This window comes from Filicampus tigris, chromosome 9, assembly GCF_054856515.1.
Source record: "Filicampus tigris isolate MCC_2025a chromosome 9, RoL_Ftig_1.0, whole genome shotgun sequence".
Classification (NCBI taxonomy): domain Eukaryota; kingdom Metazoa; phylum Chordata; class Actinopteri; order Syngnathiformes; family Syngnathidae; genus Filicampus; species Filicampus tigris.
This window is the reverse complement of record NC_141225.1, coordinates 24,454,702-24,475,162: the sequence shown is the minus strand read 5'-3', so window position 1 is coordinate 24,475,162 and position 20,461 is coordinate 24,454,702. Positions and strand designations below refer to the sequence as shown.

At 46.2% G+C, this 20,461-nt stretch overlaps 4 protein-coding genes across 11 annotated transcripts in view; 2 read left to right on the top strand and 2 right to left on the bottom strand.

Moving 5' to 3' along the window:
- Positions 1–180: 180 nt before the first annotated feature.
- Positions 181–4,671, bottom strand: atp6ap1la (ATPase H+ transporting accessory protein 1 like a). The gene is made up of 7 exons (XM_086041095.1): positions 4,412–4,671; positions 2,745–2,767; positions 2,291–2,424; positions 1,501–1,655; positions 1,312–1,362; positions 629–866; positions 181–539 (listed from the first exon to the last, which is right to left on the bottom strand). The coding sequence occupies exons 1-7, from the start codon at positions 4,540–4,542 to the stop codon at positions 282–284; spliced, it is 990 nt and encodes a 329-aa protein (XP_085897221.1). The 5' UTR covers positions 4,543–4,671; the 3' UTR covers positions 181–281.
- Positions 4,672–5,366: 695 nt separating this feature from the next.
- On the top strand, positions 5,367–7,258 carry rps23 (ribosomal protein S23). Its single transcript, XM_086041396.1, has 4 exons — positions 5,367–5,475; positions 6,596–6,755; positions 6,873–6,993; positions 7,077–7,258. The coding sequence occupies exons 1-4, from the start codon at positions 5,472–5,474 to the stop codon at positions 7,221–7,223; spliced, it is 432 nt and encodes a 143-aa protein (XP_085897522.1). The 5' UTR covers positions 5,367–5,471; the 3' UTR covers positions 7,224–7,258.
- Positions 7,259–7,416: 158 nt separating this feature from the next.
- On the top strand, positions 7,417–14,257 carry asb14a (ankyrin repeat and SOCS box containing 14a). 5 transcript variants are annotated; one of them, XM_086041389.1, is made up of 12 exons: positions 7,417–8,254; positions 8,891–9,026; positions 9,106–9,152; positions 9,371–9,505; positions 9,564–9,722; positions 9,787–10,032; positions 11,057–11,228; positions 11,299–11,662; positions 12,060–12,188; positions 12,268–12,396; positions 12,498–12,651; positions 12,852–14,257. In XM_086041389.1, the coding sequence occupies exons 2-12, from the start codon at positions 8,908–8,910 to the stop codon at positions 13,022–13,024; spliced, it is 1,827 nt and encodes a 608-aa protein (XP_085897515.1). In that variant the 5' UTR covers positions 7,417–8,254; positions 8,891–8,907; the 3' UTR covers positions 13,025–14,257. The 5 variants fall into 5 exon arrangements, with proteins under 5 accessions (XP_085897515.1, XP_085897514.1, XP_085897516.1 ...); XM_086041388.1 differs by having other exon boundaries at positions 8,886–9,026; XM_086041390.1 differs by having other exon boundaries at positions 7,417–9,026; positions 11,299–11,404; positions 11,483–11,662.
- The window catches only part of ip6k1 (inositol hexakisphosphate kinase 1), an 18,312-nt gene continuing 11,977 nt past the window's right edge, over positions 14,127–20,461 (bottom strand). For all 4 annotated transcript variants that reach the window (XM_086041394.1, XM_086041395.1, XM_086041391.1 and 1 more), the window contains 5 exons: positions 18,942–19,167; positions 18,102–18,286; positions 17,116–17,291; positions 16,744–16,977; positions 14,127–16,640 (listed from right to left, as the gene is read on the bottom strand). In XM_086041394.1, coding sequence (XP_085897520.1) covers positions 16,296–16,640; positions 16,744–16,977; positions 17,116–17,291; positions 18,102–18,286; positions 18,942–19,167 — 1,166 coding nt within the window. In that variant the 3' untranslated portion in view covers positions 14,127–16,295. The remainder of the gene's footprint in view (positions 16,641–16,743; positions 16,978–17,115; positions 17,292–18,101; positions 18,287–18,941; positions 19,168–20,461) is intronic.

Sequence of the window (20,461 nt, the reverse complement as noted above, 5' to 3'; positions counted from 1 at the left end):
TTAAAATGCATCCATCCATCCATTATTTGTACCGCTTATTGTGCACTAAAACAAGTTAAATTTTAAAAAAATATTTGCCAACAAAAAAGCTTCATTCTTCCAGAGAAATGGTGCAATTAAAAACAACTGCGTTCATAAACCTAATAAAAGTTATGTGGGGGAAAACAAATGCTGCTCCAGTGTAGGTAAAAATATTTTTATTACATTTGTTATAAAGACAAATTGATTCCTATCAAATAATACAACGGCAAAACTTGTTTCCATTAAAAGTCCGTATAGCGTTAGGGAACATCTTTATCCGCTACATTTTCGGCACAGCATCGTTCCATTTGTTCTGGGTTGCGGAGGAAGTCACCATGTGCCTTGCGCTCGCAGTCGTTCTCGATGCGGTTGAGGTGGACGAGCAGGTGCAGCGCGTAGGCCAGGACCAGCAGCAGGATAAGCGACGTCACCAGACCCATCAGGATGGCCGGCGTCAGGAAGGTGGTGCAGTCGCTCACTGGCGAAAACCTGCCTGACGTCACGTTGAAGGCCTGGATCTGACGAGGGCCGCAATGGGGATCGTTTTCACCATTTTGGTTGGGGACCACTGTTGTACCTGACAGAAATGTAATAGTTGAGTGATCACCTGGAAGTCTGTGAAGGTGAGCGTCCAGCGCCGAGCGTTGTCGCTGCCAGGCCTCAGGAGGGCGCTGTGGCGTTCCAGGCTGCTGACGTGCGAGCAGTGGTACGAGAGCGAGGACGGCGCGTACACGTCGCTGGCATTAAACACGGCTTCCTGCGACGTGTTGTAGACCACCGAGACGCTGTCCAAAGAGAACCACCACTGGTTCGAAGCCTCGTAGAAGGTGTTGGACAGCTGCAGCCTGCAGGGAAGAAGAAGAAAGTGCTCGCGGTTACGGTGCTATCCATCAACTGCAGCGTGTGGTTAACTAGCTAGCTAAGCCTACACCCTGAAAACACATCACACAGACTTTTTTTCCGCCCTAAAGTCTGTCAAAGATGTAGCTAAGCATAAGAAAGGTACTAGACAAAATAGCATATTTTTTTTTTAGCATCAAGTTTTTTTGGTTTTCAAAGCCTCATTTCATATACTTGCCATTAGTTTTGCATCATTCAAGGTTGTTAACAACGCTCTTCTCTGTGCTGTGTCCAATTTATGAGACATTGATTTTCACTTTACAGGGACTTTACGGTGTGTTTATGTGCTATATCATATGGCACAATGTGTGTTTACGTGTTTAATGGTAAGCTACGTTGCGTTATGACATAGTTAACATATTAGCGCAAGATTGACAGATAACTTGTTACCTGATGGAGAGGCCTCTCAAATCGTCCACATCTCCAAACCTCATCACTAGCCTGGTGAGGACAAATAATTAGTTAATCAACTGATTGCACACCCAATATCTTTCATTTTTTTTTTGTGAGTAGTGGACAATAATCCACGGGCGTATCAAAACAGATGACGTGCAATGTAATGCGAAGGACAGTACGTACGTGGCTCTGTCCTGGCGGCACACCGACTGGCTGGTGTCCACAGACTTGAGTGGGGAGAAGGCTCGCTCGGTCAGATCCACTTGCTTCTGCCTCTCGTAACGCAGATACAACCTCCTGGCCTGGAACATCACGCACGGCCTCCCGTTGGAAAACACCTGATAGACACATTGGACAGCTCAGGAAGCGTACTGAAGGTACATTGAGGCACCACGTTGTTGAGCCCTGCGTCAAGAACCGTTGCATCATGCTACACTTAAGATATGTTTACATGTTAATGCTAAGCTACGTTACGTAAAACACTTTAGCAACGTAAATGCTAAGGTAGGATGCAAAGCGCATGCATGGTATTTGAAAGCTAAATTACATGACAGGATGCTTCACTTAAAGTTTAAATTACCATGTTAAGGCAATGATTAATTAAAGGAAGGATAGGTTTACATGTCATTTTAAGTCGATGTTCATGCCAAATTGGACTACATGATGTGTAATTATAGATGCGAGCCTTCCACCAAGGCTAAACTTCATATGGAAGGGGATGGTGATGTTGCTGTTGCAAATACTGTTCCACTCCAGGCCAGTAGGTGGTGCTAATGCAATTTACAACCAATGTGGTTCACTCACTGCCCCACTGGGCCCCGATGCAAGCGGACTGTTTCGGCTAAAGGCGGAAATCAATTCCTTTATCTGGATCTGCATGAAGTTACTGCTAACACTACTAGCAAGCAAAGACTCAAAGGTGCTCTATCTTAATGAAGGTAATTATTCACGTGTTCATTTGTGTGTGCGCCACCTTGACGGGAGGGAAAGGAAGTGCGGCTCCTGGCGTCTGCAGTAACTTCCTTCCTTTTGTGACATCATGTAGAGTTAAACTCTCTTCTGTCCTCATTCGTCCATCCACTTCCACCATCGCCACTTCATCTGCACCTACCCAAGTAATGGTGTCATCAACATTTTTTACACAGAATAGAAAATGGACCAACTGAAATGTTTGAAAACATATATTTCTAAAAGGTCAAATGCAAATGTAATGCACTTCAAAGTGAAATACTACCAGAGGTGGGCATTCCGTCTATGTGACGGACCGGTCCGTCTACCCGCCTATGACGGTCGCCCGTTTTGCTGACGCTTGACGAATGACGGGTAAAATTTTTAAATGGACAGACTAAAGCATAGTCGGAAGCCATCCCTGCTTCTGCTTCTTTATCAGTACCTTGGATGCTTTGTAACCAACCGCTTATACTCACCATGGACTGGAGACGCAGCAGCACTGTAAAAAGAAGTAAAAGCATTTTAAAACATTTTCAACAATGAATGCCCTTGAAAGAAAAAATACACCACAGGAACTGTGCTATTTAGTTCATCACCCACAATGCATCCGTGTACAGTATTAATCGATGTGTTTTTTTTCACGCATGCAAGTAGCAATTGATTGTGGTGAAATTCTGCCTGATTCAATCTCTCTGCAAAAAAAACCAAATCGGACTCCTGTGGAGTAATGGGTCAATTCACTGTGGATTGGGGGGGGGGGGGGGATTACATAATCATACAAACAGACACAGGCTGGAGGCTCTGAGGCAAGAGGAGATTTTGTATCATCTTCCGCTGACTGCTCCGTAAGGTGAACGCCAGCCAGTCCACAATGTCAGCATTTGTTTGTCACAACACTGAATCAATTAATCTGTTTTTGTGGACAAAACAATCATGGTAATGCACAAGATGCCACATTAAAATGATCTCCTGCAATCAAATCTAATGTATTGCTTTGACTCACTACCTTCTGCACAGCCACTAAACTGGATTCTGATATAAATGCCCTATTCACTCAAATAATGGTGCTCTAATGTAGTGTTATTACCACATATTTGACATATAAAAAAAATCTCATGGCACACCACCAAAGAAAAATTTTACAAAAAGTATAGAAACTGAAATAATAAGGATCTTGTCTCAATTGAGTTACTAATCGACTTAGTCTGAAATCTTTGCCTGATACACAAATGAATTGTACCTTCTGTCATCGAGTGGAAGAAAATGTTATTGTTCTGTATGTCACTATACATCACAGGCATAGATAGATGAACAAATACGTGTCATTTGTAGTAAAGACGTCTTAATACCTTTTAATGTCTTTTCAGACTGACAATACACAGTGATATTTATCTTGTACATTTTTAATTTCTTTGGGGGTTTTTTGTACAGCATATTTTAAATAAAAAAGTCGAAGAATCAATTGATCAATCAAATGTTTTGGACCCAAAACATGTGTATAGAAATGAACAATACACATAGGGTTTATAAGGCAATTTCCAATACAGATAATAAAGAAAATATTTAATCAAAATAATGTAGAAAATGAAATATTGAATACAGTAATTGAGATCTTCAGTACTGCATGGAAAAACTCAAAATGTGAACACACACACACACAGTGTAAAAGTGTAATATGTTTTATTTTTATGAATATAATTTATGGAGGACAATGATTTTTAACTCATTCATTGCCATTTTACGGTTGTAGATGCCAAATATTCATTAGAACTGAGACCCCATCAAAAATATTAACTATAAGTGTAAATGCATTTGTGAAACTAAAGTGCTGTAATAAATAAATAAATGCATATATTATTGGGAAAATACAACGAATCTAGCGAAATGTCAAGACTGACTCTCAAGACTAATGTGTGTTTTGGGGGCTATTTGAAACAAAACGATGACAATTGCAATCTTCTTTCCTGCATTTGAAGCCTTTTGGAACGTAATCAGTTAGCAGATGCACTTCCACCGTTAAAGAAGAAGCTGCAAGCTATCCTAAAGATGCACAAAGCAGAAGGACCATGCCGCTTGCTCCTTGCTGTGTCAAAGCTCAAAGATTAGATTAGTGTCAGTCTACGTGTTGCGTGTTGTCGCCTACCTGTCAGATGGATGTGGGTCACGGCAGGAAGACGACGATGACGGCTGAAAATGGAGAACAGCGACGAGCAGGGGGAGGAGGAGGAGGAGGAGGATGCTGGTGCAGGAGGCTTCTGGAGATTTGGGAGCCATCGCTGTTCTGTACGTGCTGTGCTGTGCTGTGCTGTGCTGTGCTGTGGCGCTGTGCTGTGCTGTGATGCCAACGCGCACATTCCCTCTCGAGCTTCTCTCCCCCCACCACTAATCTACTTTAATCAGCCCACTCCGGTTACCCCCCCCCCCCCAAAGACTAAGGAAGCGGCCAATCGGAAAACAGATGTCAAGACAGCAGCATCTCCATTGCATTGGCTCACAGAATTAGTTGCTGCATGTAGACTGTAACGCAAACAAAGAATGCACAATACTTAATATTAACATGTTGCCTATGTATATATGTGTCTTTGTAAATACATGTGCGTTAATGGGGTCCTGCGTGCAGCCTAATATAGAGCAGAGTTTAAATTGAATTTCCCCCCGAGGAAATATAGGCAGTAAAATATAACACATTAAATCAAATGAATACAGTTATCATGAAAAAAAACCCCGAAATTTTTTATGAGTAAAGCTCTAAAAACTATATTCATTTACAATTGTATTCTAGTTTACCAGAAGACATGATAATGTGTTTGGATTGAAAATGTAAATTCATTTAATATTTTTCAGTATGAGAAAGTTCAGGGGGGGAAAAGCACATTTCTTTACATAAAATAAATATAATAAAATATAAAAATGTAGTCATCACATCGAGTCTTAAATTTTAAATATGTACTCAACTAGGTAGGACGTTAAAAAAACGATAACGTATGATTGATTTATACGTATCAAACAACTACACACAGACTTAAACTGCCTGGAATAACACGATTTTAAATAAGTAAAGACAAAAAAAGTACCGCACCGTAGATGTAATCATTTGAATCAGGCGTTCTGCGCGGACGCCTGTTCCGGGGTCCTCAGAGTGGACATTTTGCCGCGGTGCAGGCTGGGTCTTTCCTTTCCATCCCAGACTCGCATCTGCAATCATGGGTACGCCGCGAACTTTTCCTTTTTTCACCCGCAAATCCTCGCCACTTTGTCCGTTTACCGGCACCACGCTCTACCTCATCGACTTATGTCGACCTTTTGGTTATTTTAACGGGAAACAAATGTCTTAACGTGGCCTGAAAACGGAACATTTTCCTCGTCTTGCGGCTCCGCAACGTGGGGCGGCCATGACGCGGCCGCTCGGCTCGTTAGCACCATGTAGCTTAGCACGGCCGGCTCAAATAAGGAGCGTTCAATGTAACAAATGAGACAAAATTGAGATGTTTAAACCTTCACAAAAAGTCTTCTTGGTGGCGTCTTAGCTTGATGTACACGCGGTGTTGTTGTTTGCCAATGATGACGTCGCGACAGTCGGGTTTCTAACTGACATTAAGTCTGTGTAATTAAACGTGCAGAATAATTGTATGTCTACTGGATATTTGTCTCATATGACTTGTTGGTTTATTCTGATAGATTTTACCAAAACCACGGTGCAAATTATTCCTTAGAATGATCCGTTGTCAATGTGTAGTAGTGGACCATATACAGTATATAAATGAAAATCGTAAATAATACAAATGTCCCATATTTGTATTTTTGGGGAAAGTATAATTGTATGATTTTTAGTCAGACGTATATATTTCCTACAGTAGGCTATGTATGAATGTTTGCATTTTGCAAGTGAGAAATCACGACTGCACAAAAATAAAATTGCCAAATCCACATTCTACATGCACGCCTTAATTAGTTTTCAGTTATAACTATTTTTGTGGGAGAGGGGCATGCTCCAATTGTTTATTTTTATCTATACATTTTTTCATCAGAAAAATGTCTTTATCCAAATTGCAAATTATTTTAGCAAACTAAAAATAAATCACAAAATTTTTGTCTAAAAAAGCTTAACACCACTTAAATGCATCTGTAATATCCAATTAAAAGCATGTATTGCATCGATTTTTGTTTTCTTTATTGTTGACACATTTTAATATGCATAATTCAAGGGGAAAAAAACCTTCGGAGTAATACTAATTAGAATTGCTGTAGCATTTCTCAAGGCACCCGAGGATGAATTTGATGTTGCGATGATCTGACTTGGCCTTGCGTCTCCTGTTACCTCTTGCAGGAAAGTGTCGTGGTCTGCGCACAGCCAGGAAGCTCCGCAATCACCGCCGCGAGCAGAAATGGCACGACAAGCAGTACAAGAAGGCCCACCTGGGCACCGCCCTCAAGGCCAACCCCTTCGGAGGGGCTTCTCACGCCAAAGGCATCGTGCTGGAGAAAGTGTACGTCCCAAAATAGACAAATCCACCCGCAGTTGGTGAACATCGGTCATGTACGGTATATTAAAAGAACATGTTCTTTTGGAGTTTTGAAGTGTGTCCTTACTGATTTGTGTGCAGCGGTGTGGAGGCTAAGCAGCCCAACTCGGCCATCAGGAAGTGCGTGAGGGTGCAGCTCATCAAGAACGGCAAGAAGATCACCGCCTTCGTCCCCAACGACGGCTGCCTCAACTTCATCGAGGTGACCCGTCGTCAAGGCAATTGGTCCCCTTTTTTGTTTTGAAGTCTCGGCCCCTAATTTCCCCGGTGCGGTCATCCCCGCAGGAGAACGACGAAGTCCTGGTGGCGGGTTTTGGTCGTAAGGGGCACGCTGTGGGAGATATCCCCGGAGTTCGCTTCAAGGTGGTCAAAGTGGCCAACGTGTCTCTGCTGGCGCTCTACAAAGGCAAGAAGGAGAGACCAAGGTCATAAAAGTGAGACATGCAAATAAAGATTTTCAGTTCATATTTGCACGTTTGATGTTCTGTTTTTTTTTTTACTTTTGAGGACTTTTCCATATTGAAAAACTGAGAAAACACATTGTAATGTCTTTGACAAAATTTAAAACGAGACATTGAAATTGAACGCAAGCGAGATAATGGCTGAAGTTGCATACAGCCTTTTCATTCTGCTTACTGCGGTCCATAGCCAACAAATTATGCAATTTTACTTTGGGGATTTTTGACAAAGGATGCATTCTTTATCTGAAACATGTTTCTCAGTTAAACACATGAAAAGCCTATGTTTGCAGATCAATCTATGCAACTACCGGTACATGTAATTAGATGTATCACTGTTTTGGGATCTAAATACCAAAATTTGGAGATGCATTCTCTATCTGAAACATTTTTTTTTTTTTCCTGTGAATGAAACAACTCAATTTGGAGATTAAAAAAAAAAAAGTCCCGTACAAATCTCTTTTTGGCTATGGATACAATTTAAAACTCGATGCATACTTTAACTCATTCACTGCCTTTGGCGAATTGACATTTTTCACAGTCCAGCCATACAAACCCAGGAAGTTATATTTTCCAATTTTTTCAAACTTTACTGCAAGTTTTCTAAAGAAGCTATATGAGATAAACTGGGTAATTAAAAGGTTGGAATTCTTGCAAGCGTCAAGGTGTATAAAATGAAGCAAATAAGATGCTGCATGAGGTTGTTGTTCTTTTTTTCCACCCAAAATAAATTCAAGTGGAGTTGACCTGGTTGTACTTTGAGTAATGTGACCAGTCACTGCTCACTTAAAAATAGTAACAGCGCGCGCGCGCGCACGCTCATCTCAACACAACAACAAGGCGCCAACATGGCCGCGCTGAACCTTTAAAGGGATTTTACTGGCATATATTTTTATATCGAAAAGAGTACAGAGCAATACTAGGACGAGCCAGGTCGCTCGCAAAAACATCTCAGCTACTTTCATCTGCAAACGGACACAAGCAGACGACAAGAGGCAACAAAAGGTAATAATACAGTATAATTATTCAGCTCAATTGTTTGTGGTAAACGAGCATTTAGATTTACACTGAAACCAGAAAATGAATTTGCCAAGCCAGCTGTAACAATCAAAGCAGATTTTCAATGTCAACGACAAAAAATAAAAATGGCGAGCTACGTTTGTATTGAAGACTTAAAATATACACATACAGTGTATTTGTATGCGTTTTGGTTAAAAAAAAAACAAACTGGTGATACACAGAAATTAGGAAAAACATGGAGATACTTGCTTTATTTCATCCAAAGCAAGCACATTTTTTTAATCAGATAAAGTACAGATACTACGTACTAGTTTGTTCTTTTTTTAAAAAATCCGAATCACTGTTTTTATCTGAAAAAATAAAATAAGTGGCTGAATTTGGAGTTATATAGTATTTGTGTTTTTGTCCCCCAGTATTAGTACTATTATTAAAAACATAAAATTGACATAATAAAACGAGTGATTTTTCGTCAGATTTTTGCAAATGTAAATTTTAAAAACAAACTCCACAGAAGGTTGCAGTTTGCGCCACTACGCTGGAATCGCGCCAAAAGTGCACGCTCCATACAAGCGCGCAATTGTGCGCGGTCGCTCTTCATGTACTTTGCGTCTGTTAGCGTAGACTTGAAATTGTTCGCGATGAAGGATCAGGAGGATGAGGATGAAGACGACGCGGCCATGCAGTATGTGATCCAACAAAGTCTGCAGGACGCCAACAAATGCAAGCAAGTCGGCACAAGTCCCGCAACAACACACAGGTTGCTACAACGCTACACGTTAGCATACCGACGGTTAGCGCCGTTATTCTAATCGTTGTTAAATCTCCTTATTTTGCAGCTCTAAGGGTGCAGACGGCCTCTCCATATTCACTGCAATAAGGCAAGGTGAGGCGATATCAACAAATGTTAGCTGTATCACGATACAGCTTTGCACGATCATCGATATTAGAGTAGAGGATGACTGCGAGCGAGAAAGACCCCCCAAAAAATCGGCAACAATATTGATATTTCATTGAGTTGTATTGATTTATCCGGCAGGATTATTAAGTATCAATCAACCGATAAAGCGATACGGTTTGGATATTTGCCGTGTTACCACTCAGGCCGCGAGAAGCTGGTGGAGGATCTGAGCGTCCGCCACAAAGAGGTTTTCCTGCAGACGGACAGCCGAGGATGGACGGCCCTCCACGAGGCTTCTGTTCAGAGCAACCAGACCATCCTGGAGCTCACTTACGCAGGTCCGCCGTCACAAATTACAACCGGGCCCTTTTTCGTCCAACCCGAAGCTTTCTCCAGCTTCAGCTGACGACGCGGTGAATCACCGGACAGCGCGTGGCGAGACGCCGCTCTTCCTGGCCGTGGAGCGAGGCCTCGCGGACAACGCCCGCTTCCTCCTAGGACGCGGGGCCCGGCCCGACACGCAGAACCAGGACCAGGACACGCCGCTGCTCGTAGGTAGGCCCGACCCCAAGCTCCGTTTTTCTGGTCCCGTCTCTGATCCGAAGTGACGTCGATGCAGCGGCGCGCTCGGGTTGCGTGCGGCTGGGCCGGCTGCTTCTGCGCGGCGGCGCGGCCGTCAACCAGGCGGGCGGGCGCGACCGGCGCCCCCTCCACGAGGCCTCGCGGCTGGGCGAGGCGGAGATGGCCGGCCTGCTGCTGGAGTCCGGGGCGGCGCCCGACGCGCGCAGCCGCTTCGGGCTGACGCCGCTGGCCCTGGCGGCTCAGGCGGGACACCTGCAGGTGCTGGAGCTCCTCCTCAGGAAAGGTGACAACAAAGAAACTGGCCGTGCATCAAACTGGCCCTCAACCATAGGCATGGGGTAAAAAAAACAAAGCATTTATGGGGCTAACTGGATTTCTGTCGGCAGCTTATTGCATTTGTGTGCAGCGTAACAGCTAAATGCTGCTTCACCATGTTTGCTTCGAAAGCTGGGCTCCACTAATCCGAGTCTGCGGACCTCAGAGCCTGACCCGGTTTATATCCCATTAGCTTTTCTTTCATGTATTCAGGACCTAAACCATTCGGTGATTTATAGTACACTACAACTAATAATGAATGCTATGACCATTATTAACTACTAATAGTAATAGCTACCACTACTACTAACAAAAATAATAGATTAGATACTAATCTAGAACTACTTCATATTTATAAGTTATAACTACCACTACTAGCAATAATAATGACGACTACTACCACCACTACTAATCATCTATTACTACTTCTATGAACAACTATTACAATGGTACCTAATGGCTGCTACTATTACTACTACAGTACTAATACCACTAATACTTCTAACAATTGCTACTACTAATAATATCTACTGCTAATAACTACCACAATGAATAACAAATAATACTATTAACACTACAAAGAACTACTACTACTACTAACTACCACTACTACTAAGTATGACTACTACCACCATTCTTAAGTATAACTACTACGACTAATAATAACTATTACCACACTATTAATTACGACTGCCATTACATCAGTTGTTTGTAATGCTACCACCATCAATACTACTTTTTGAATTATTACGACCACTACCACTATTAATTACTCCGACCACTTCATCGGTTCTCTGTTGTTGCAACAAATACTATTACTACCACTAACTAAGAACTACTAACACTAGTAACTGTTTCTACTACTGCTGTTATTAATATTGACAACTACCAATACGAAACACGATCATCATCACTGTCACTAGCATGACTATTGCTACGACTGCAGGCGCTACTCACTGTTGTTGTTGTTGTTGTTGTTGTTGTTGTCCCAGGAGCAGACGCGCTGGCTCAGGCTCAGGACGAGGCGTCGGTGCTGTACGAGGCGTGCGCCAGCGGCGACGCGGCGGTGCTGGCGCTGCTGCTGGAATACGGCGCCGACGCCAACGTGGCCAAGCAGAGCGGCCACCTGCCCGTGCACCGCGCCGCGCACAGGGGACACCTGCAGTAAGACAAAACGCCGGGCGGAGTGTCATTGTATCGTCACACCGGGGATGTGCGCGTGTGCGTTGCGCAGGGCGCTGATGCTGCTGATTCCAGTCACGTCCATGGAGGATATTCACAACAGTGGAATGAGTCCGCTACACTGTGCAGCTGCTGGGGGACATGCACACTGCATCAAGGTGCGAGTGTGCGAGGATGCCTGTGAGAGTTTTTTTTGTGCGCGCGCGCACCTACCTGCTGACCGCGCCTCCCACCAGGCCCTGCTGGACGCCGGTTTCGACCCCAACTTCATGTTGCATCCGTGCGTGCGTCGCGGCTACGACGACGAGAGGAAGTCGGCACTTTTCTTCGCCGTGTCCAATAACGACGTCCCGTCAGCGCGCCTCCTTCTGGAGGCCGGCGCCATGACCAACCAGGACCCCGTCAAGTGTCTGCAGGTACCCCGGGGCGGGTGGAAAGGAAGTAGCTTCGGGGGCGGGACCGCCAATGTGCAGCAAAGTACACGGAGTGAGACCTCAAATGAAAGGCCGCGATAAGACCTTTCCGCATCTCTTATTTTTTTGTGGCTATAACCCTCATGTGATAAAGTCGAGACCAAAAACGGTTGTCTTGTGTCATAGTAATGAGGTTAACAAATTGGTTTGCAGTGAAGCACATGGAACGATACCTCAATTTAAAGGCCACGATGAGCACTTTCCAGATCTAGAATTATTTTGTCAGTATCACTTCATCTGATCGACCAATGAGCAAGAAATGTCTTTTGTGAGTCATTTCCTATGGGGGAAAAAAAATTAAAAAAAAAAAAATCAATCGTTATGTCTCTTCTGCGTTTAGGTGGCTCTGCGTCTTGGCAACTACGAGTTGATCAAAATGCTGCTGCGGTACGGCGCCAACGTCAACTTTTACTCCAGAATCAACACCACGCACTTCCCCTCGGCCCTGCAGTACGCGCTCAACGACGAGGTTTGGACTCGCCGCGTCTTTGCTTCTTCGGCGGCGGCGGGCTGAGATTGTGACGTACGCGCGTCTGCGTGTGAGTCAGGTGGTCGTCAGGATGCTGTGTAACTACGGTTACCACGTGGAGCGTTGCTTCGACTGTCCCTATGGCAACGGGTCGCACGTCCCCGAGGACTACGAGGGCTGGACCAACACCGTCATCAAAGACACCATGGTGGGTTGCTAGGTGACCACCCGACTAACACACTCACGCGCGCACACACACCCACACAGCGCATTGGCATACGCAGATAAAAACGCGTGCGCGCTCGTCAGTTCTGCGAAGTGATCACGGTGTCGTGGCTGAAGCACCTGTCTGGTCACTTGGTCCGGGTTCTGCTGGACTACGTGGACCACGTGACCCTGTGCAGCAAACTGAAGGCGGCCGTCATGGAGCAGCAGCAGTGGGGCGACATCTGCAGGCTGCAAGGTGAACTACAACATTGACATGCACATACACACAGGATCACTTTTTGTAGTTTCATACAAGATAATGCAGGATGGCTAATTTTCTGGAAGCATGGGGTGATTTTTTTTTTTTCTTTAACTGGTCATCTTTGTGCATATTGGGTGTGGTAAGAGTGCACAGGTGTACCTACCAAAGTGGTCAAGCGTGTGCTCCTCCCTCAGAGAACGCTCGCCGCCTGCAGCATTTGTGCCGCCTGCGCATCCGCAGCTGCCTGGGCCGCCTGCGCCTGCGCTCGCCCGTCTTCATGAGCTTCCTGCCACTGCCGCCGCCACTCAAGGACTACGTCCTGTATCGCGAGTACGACCTGCACGGCCAACTCAACAATCAACAATGAACACGCGTGATTCATCCATTTGCACTAAACCACATTGAGTCACGTGTCGATTTCACTCATTCTCTGCCATTGACGAATTTATTAGTCTTTTCGCAGTCCAGACATTCAATCCCAGGAACTTAAACTTTGTTTTTTTTTTTTTTTTTTTTTTTCAAACGCTAAGGTAAAAGAGGGTCTGAAAATATCTGGCAGTGAATGAGTTAAAGGCCTTTCCAGATATTTTGTCAATAACCCCCCTCATGCGATCAAGTAATGAGCACAAATCTGTTTTTGCGTCTAGTTTTGACTAGTAACCAGGTCAAATATCAGCACAGCGAGTGATATCTCAAATGAAAGGTCATAGTGGGGGCTTTCCAGATCTCTAACTATTTGGCCAATATGTCCTGATACCGTAACATAATGGCAAAAAACCGTTTTTGCGTCAAATCTGTTGAGCAAACAGGTGAAAAAACAATTTACGGCTACAGAAAGTGACAACTCAAAATGGAAAATCATAGTCGGGGTTTTCAAGATCTATACTTCTATATTTTGTCAAAGTGCCATTACTGACCCCCCAAAAGTTTTGTTTGTGGCAAATCTGACTGGTAGCAGGTCAAAAAAAAAGTATTTGCAATAAAGTGGAGAATGATAGCTCAAATGAAAGGTCTAATGGGGGCTCCACATTACCACGTATTTTGGTGCCAAATTTGACAGGTAAAACAGTTATAATTATTTTGCATCAACAGTTGTACTTTAAAGGTTCTTAAGAGCTTTGCAGAACTATAAAATATGTTGTCAATACAGTATACCCTGATGAGAGAAGGGAAAAAGGCTTTTGGTGTCAAATTTGAGCCGTAGTGGGGCTCAACAACAATTTGCAACAAAACACATCGAGTGAGACCTTACGTGAAATGCCAGGATGAAAGCTTTCCATTGCTGCTAGTTTGTTGTCAATATTTCCATATGATGCACTAATGACGCAAACGTTTTTTTCCTCAAACTGACTCATTGGGGAAGAACCCCCCCCCCCCGCCCCGCAATATGTCATATATGATGCACAATTGACATCTTGACACAAACATGTCTTTTTACTCTCAAAAAAAAAAAAAAAGCAACACCAAAACCATCTGGAACGTTTTAATCTCACTGTCACTGTTCTACCAAACAGTTTGGGATTGTGACGGCTGTAGAAAATAAATGCAAGTAATAGTCATGACTCATAACGTTTGTGTGAGTAAAGTTGGGGGGGGGGGGGGGGGGCGGTGGTGAAGGGGGGGTCTATCATGTCGGACTGTGTGCATGCGATGCCTGAAAGCAGGGGTGGGGAACCTTGTTCCTTTCAAAAGGTCCTCTGAGGGCTAAAATACACATATGTACTTTGCTTTTTTTTTTTTTTTTTTTAAATTTCTTTTTTACAAGTGCATCAAATGCTGCGGCGGACCACAGGTTGCCCACCCCTGCGTGAAAAAGGAGATGCGAGACTACAAAACACTCACACAGTCAGCGTTTGGCTGGAGTGTCAGACGATTACTAACAAAAGTAATACTGCTTTATATTCCCCTGAAATGTCACTCTGTGAGCATTTATATATATATATATATATATTTTTTTTTTTACACTCTGGGAGAGACACATAAAAGACATTTACCCGGGCAGGTAAAAGGTACAATAAAAAAATAAATTATCACCTCATTAAACCCCCCAAAAATAAAACATTACCCGTCTCTCTCTCTCTTTTTGCCGACCACCAAGTGCTTGTACGGCCTCAAACGCTCACATCTGATTGGTCCCGCAGACCAGTACGTGGTGATGTCACGAGACCAGGAAGTGCGTCGTTTCAAGCGGGGGGCTAACGTGACCGAGACAACCGAAACGTCAGACAAGAGCGGCTAACGATAACGTGACATATTTGGGTGGCATTTTAAAGAGGCTTGCAAAAGGAGCAAATGGCAAAGGTCAATCGCTGCACTGTCAATGAAATGACATCCGGCAGAAGGGAACACGACACTAGTGCACTTTCGTCCATGCGAGATGGAAAAGGGGACCGGAGGAAGAATTGTGAGCATAATGTTTCTCAAGGAGACAAACTAGTGACATTATTCAGAGGTGAAATTGCGCTCAAAGCACAGAAACTGCCCATGAGGTCGGTGCACCTGCGCATTGTTGTCCACAGGGGGCGACGTTGCCCTCCTTCCCTGCTGGGGGAAAAGCAAGGAGACAAAAACACACACACACACAAAAAAAAAGTCTATTGCTTGAAAAGATGCCTCCGCAATGTTTCGAGGTGGCAAGAAAATATTCAACACCGTATCTGCGTGCGGCTTTCACACAGAACTCAGCCAAGGTGAGATATTGTCGTGACGCGAAGTACACGAATTGGCAGCTCTACCTTTGGTACAACCCCGAAAGACGGAACATTTGCGGGTCGCCATATTCTGTGTCCGCTTGGCCCATCCGAGTGGGTCGGCGAGAAAAAGGTGCCAACAAAATGGCCGCCCTTCAAAATTCCAAAGTGGGATGAACGTGACGGCATGAAACGGTGACCCGTAATCAGATGATTAGAGTCACATTTGACAGGCCCGTTGTGGCGTTTCTGCTAGTCGCTCCCACATAGCTGCCCTTTTGCCTCTGGTACGACGGTGAACGACAGGAAATTGCCGAGTCGCCTTTTTCACGCAGAAACGGCCGAGCCAACAACCGACCATCCCGAATGTATCCGCACTCAAAAGCAAAACAGGGCCTCTCGGGAAAATATGTCGCTTGTTAAACTTGACACTTCCTTCCCGTTTACGCAGATTTGCTACTAACCCTGAAGGCGGAAAATTGCCAGGCTGGTACCGTTTTTGTTTTTGTTTGGTTTTTTTTAGCAAAACATGCAGAAAAATGTTGTGTCCTTTCACGCTGACGCGCCACAAAAGTGTCGCATCGGAGATCCACGACGTCGGCGTGCGCAGAAATTGGCCAAGCGGGACCTCGGCCGCGAGCGAGTCGGGTGTGAAACTTCTCTTTCCGACATTCCCTTTTCCACGGGCGCCTCCGATGCTTTCCCCAAAAGCGGAAAATTCCCAACCGAGGTTGTTTTTTTTTGTTGTTGTTGTTTTTTTTAATACAGAACAGAATCGCTTGGGTCTGCTTTTACAGGCTCGAGCGTCTATGAATGTGCGTTGAGCCTCAACAGTTTGTGTCCCGCCTCCGGGCTCTTTTGCTGGAGAGCGGGCGTCGCCGTGGCGACACTGCAAAGGGAGGGAATGTGTGAGGGAATACTTGAACTTGCGTATTTACACTGGAGCGTTCACTGGTGGCTTTCGGCCCGCAGATCCTCCAGGATCCGGATCAGGCTCTCCAGGCCCAGCACGTAACCTCGGTCGGGGCCGTCGTGGACGGCCGTGTCGCCGCGGAAACCTTTGAAGGTGGAGTGGGCAAAGTCGATCATGCGAACGTCCACCAAGGGGGGGCGCTGCTGCTGCTGCTGCTGCTGGGGCGAAGGGGCCGAGGGGGGCGACGGGAGGGGGGTGAAGGCGGGCGCAGGGCAGGTAGACGAGTCCGGATGGGACGGAGGGTCCCCGGCGTGGGGGGCGTCGCCGGCCGAGCTGAGCAGCTGGCCGGAGTTGAAACCCGCCGCGGCGGCTTCGGGCTTCTGCGAGTCAACGCAACAAAGGGCGCGCGTGATTCATCCGCCGAAACGATAATCGACATTTGGCCGACAAAGGTCAACGCTCCCGCGGCGCTCGGGCACTCACCTCGCCCTCGTAGATGATGAGCAGCGAGGACGAGTAGAAGCGGTAGGACGCCTGGCGCTCCAGCACCGCCTTGAGGCTGCGCAGCTTGCGGAGGACGGGCTCAAAGAGGTCCCGCCTCAGGCCCCGCCCATTGTGCATGTACTGCTGCAGGGCCTGGCCGAAGCCCTCGGCGGACAGCCCGCGCCCGTAGTACTTGTTCCTGCAGAGGTAGTGGCCCGTGTTCAGCTGGTACACCTGCCGGGGGGGGGAGAAAAAAAAAAAAAAAAAAAGTTGTTCAGTGATATTTGCTTAAAAGAAAAAACAAAACAAGAAATGTCTGGCAATGACAACTGGGCGGGAAAGGTGAGTTGACGCAAGGGACGCGCGTCTTACCTGCATGCCGCACAGGCGCACCCCCAGCGTCGCCGAGGTGCTCTGCTCGCACTTCTTCATCTGCCTGGCCGCCTTCTCCTCGGAGGCGTCGTCGCCGTGCTGCCGGGTGCCCATCTTCAGGTCCAGGATGCACGGGTACGAGAAGTGGTGGACCACGTTCTCCAGCAACAGGAACTCTGGGTGGGACGCCGCCGTTAAGGAGCTACGACGGAAAAGGGCTGAAAACAAAGCGCGCGCTCATTTGATGTCATTCGTGCCTCGAGCGTCTTGCTGCCGTCCGTCTTTTTGGAGCCACGTGTCGCGCGTCGGCCGAGAGCAACGGCAAGCTCTTTGAAGCTGGAGATCAAAAAGCGAGCCCATAACCCCGCCTCCGTTTCGCCAAGTCCCGCCCGCCCACATTCACATCCCGCGCCTGCTCAGCATTGTTGCGTCACACGGGCATCAGGTGAGAAAACAACGTGCCGATCCAGCGTTGGCTTCAATTTTGGTGGCAGTTGAACAAAATGATTCAGAGAAGCTTCTTACTCAGAGACCCACCGAAATTGCCCAACTGCGGGTCAACCAAAACGGCGCACTCGTTGTCGGGTGAGCCGTGACATTTTTGTGGGTCTGGAAACCATTTCAAGAGGGCCTAAATGACGGCTCGAAACCAAAATGGCAGACTCTTCAGGCATGGCGTCGCGAGACGTTTTGGTGGGTCTGCCACCAAACGAATGGGATATCATTACTTTGACTCTAAAATGCTGCTCGAGCCAAAGTGCTCACGACAAAATTGGCAGCTCGGCTCCGCCCCCGCGTCGAAACGACAACAACAACAACAAAAAATCCTCACAAGAAAATCAAAGTCCATCCGCTTATAGGACGAGTTTCTTCCGAAACGAGCCCAAAAGTGCTCCGGTTTCCCGGGGAGCGGCGACGCCCCCGCTCGCCCCCCCTCCCGCCCCCGCCCGATTGTCAGCGGAAACAAGATTTGCGGAGGAGGATACTGAAGAGCTTGCGGTCTTTGGACTCGGAGCGCATGCGGCTGAGCTGCTGCTTGTGGCAGCGGAGGCTCCAGGGGTTGTGGCCGATCTTCTCCGAGCTCAGGTCGCTGTTCCAGTCCAGCATCTGGAAGGGCCGGTCCAGGTGGATCTTGGGCTCCAAGCGCGGACTCTTCAGCTCGGCCGGGTTGCTGACGTGGATCGAGTGCAAAGCGGGGCGCGTGACTTTCAAAAGACGCATCGGCCGCACTTCGCTTGCGGACAATGTCGGCAAAACAACCCGTTCGCTCGGATGACTTGAACTCATTCGCTGCCATCGACGTGTTTCGTTGTCTTTTCACAGCACGGCCATTCGATCCCAGCAACCGATTTCACATTTTTTTCAAACACTGCCCGAAAAGAGGGTGGAAAAAGGTCTGGCAGCGAAGGAGTTCATTGACTTTGAAGACATGCTCTCAACCGTTTACCTTTTTCACATTTGAATACGCGAGTGTTAGCAAGACGACACAAAGGCGATGTACATATATAATAAAAGACTAATCAACTTGAGTAACATTTTTTACTGTGAGGGTAGGACTATTCCGTACTTGTAGTATCTTTTTTTGTGTATTTCCAACTCCGAAAAGGCAATACTGTTGCAAACGCGCAGCTGCCCGCTGTGCCCATAACGAGGCGTTTGAGTGCGTTTGCTGTCACGTGACAAGAGACAGCCAATCAACAACTTGTCATTCACAAACGTCACGAGGGAAGCAAAAGCCGAAGGGGATTTTTTTTTTTTTTCCCCCCCGAACATTGCCCAAAGGCAGCTACAACTGTAATCATCCACATTCCCCACTTCGTGCGTACCTGTCAGCGGGATCGGCGTCGCGCGGCGCCTCGCGGCGCTCGGAGGACGAGGACGAGCGGCGGAGGCTGCGGCGCGAGTGCTTGCGCCGCGGCTGCTCGCGCTCGGCCGGCTCGCGCTCCTCGTGCTCGCCGGCCCCCGCCTCGGCGTTGTGGCTCTCGCCGTACGGGTACGCCACCAGGTTGATGTAGCCGTCAGAGTCGCCCTCGAAGCACACCAGCACCACGCCTGGCGGGCAAAACAAAACTTTTTCTCGTCATTTCGAAAAAACGCGCCGCAATGACATCATGAAGTTCAACGGCGCTTGGCCGATTTCTCGCTTCAATTCAAAGCGCATGGTGCGGCTTGTTCCGGTGAGGACATCTTGGCCACCTGAGGGCGGTATAACACAAATCCACACATCAAGAAACATGGTCACGCCTCAGTAAGCTGCAGTAAATGAGCGACTCTTTGCAGAGGATGAAGAACGCACGCCTGTGAGGGCTGTTCGATTATCAGTCTACAAGTGTTGCTCCACCACTGCGTTCAACTTTCCACGATTTGGAGGGTTTTTTCCCGCCGCCACGCATTTGTGAGTCCGTCAACGGTGGTTGGCCGGCATTACGATCAACAGACTCGACCGAGGCAAAGCTACGTGGTTGTTGTAATTAGTGTAATTCACCTGTGAGCGGCACTGTAGAGCTTGATTTTATTTTTTTTTTTTTTAAAGAATTGCTCACTAAAATGAAACAAATTGGACCATTGGAGCTAATTTGACGAAATGGCGAACTGTAGCTGCTCGTGTCTGCGCCGGCGCGCTGGACTCGATCAGCATCCGCAAGCAAAGGTGAAAGGACGCGCAACGATGCGGTGGAAGCGCCGGCCTGTCTGCTGCTATTTTGTCAGACGTCTTCAAGCGGCTAAATATAGACACTTGAAGGCCCGCTGTTGTCATGGCACCCGCGGGACCACCGTGCCGTAAGCTAGGCGCTGCTGTGGGAGCCCCTTCTTACGCCGCCAGGACAAGCGGACACTTTTTGGAGAACGATTCCACGTGACATAATGACATGAACGCAAATGCCATTTATTTATTGCCGCCACACTACAAATTGTTTTGCTTTTTTTTTTTTTTTTTTTTTAAAGGAAAAACAGCACTCCATAATATTGCACTTTATAAAAACAAAGTAAGAACAGAATTGAACAGAATGGAAAGACTTAAACAGCTTGTGCATTAGGGTTGTTCCAGTATGAAAAAAATAATCATGATTATTTTGGTAATAATTATTTATTTTTTGGTACAAAACAAGAAAATGTTTCAACGCAAAAAAATATAAAGACAAATGTGAGTATGCTCCTTTTCGACCAGAGGAAATTAATAAAATTAGTTATTAAAATTGTAAAAAAAAAACGTTTTTAAAAGTGCAATTGTACAACTAAGTATGATTTCCTTGTGCAAACAAACATGTAGCTTCGTATATCATTTTTTACAATTACGCCGATTTTGTAATAGTGAAGTGTAATAATCGTAATTGGATTTCGATGA

Bases quoted from the DNA above. Each gene is read 5' to 3' on its own strand.
- asb14a (XM_086041386.1), top strand. From the start codon at position 8,866: ATGTACTTTGCGTCTGTTAGCGTAGACTTGAAATTGTTCGCGATGAAG. The intron at 10,033-11,056 runs GTGACAACAAAG...TTGTTGTCCCAG, and splicing joins GGAGCTCCTCCTCAGGAAAG to GAGCAGACGCGCTGGCTCAG. The intron at 11,663-12,059 runs GTACCCCGGGGC...TTCTGCGTTTAG, and splicing joins ACCCCGTCAAGTGTCTGCAG to GTGGCTCTGCGTCTTGGCAA.
- rps23 (XM_086041396.1), top strand. The intron at 6,756-6,872 runs GTACGTCCCAAA...ATTTGTGTGCAG, and splicing joins GGCATCGTGCTGGAGAAAGT to CGGTGTGGAGGCTAAGCAGC. The intron at 6,994-7,076 runs GTGACCCGTCGT...TCATCCCCGCAG, and splicing joins GCTGCCTCAACTTCATCGAG to GAGAACGACGAAGTCCTGGT.
- atp6ap1la (XM_086041095.1), bottom strand. From the start codon at position 4,542: ATGGCTCCCAAATCTCCAGAAGCCTCCTGCACCAGCATCCTCCTCCTC. The intron at 2,768-4,411 runs GTAGGCGACAAC...TTCTTTTTACAG, and splicing joins GACCCACATCCATCTGACAG to TGCTGCTGCGTCTCCAGTCC. The intron at 540-628 runs GTGATCACTCAA...GGCCCTCGTCAG, and splicing joins TCACCTTCACAGACTTCCAG to ATCCAGGCCTTCAACGTGAC.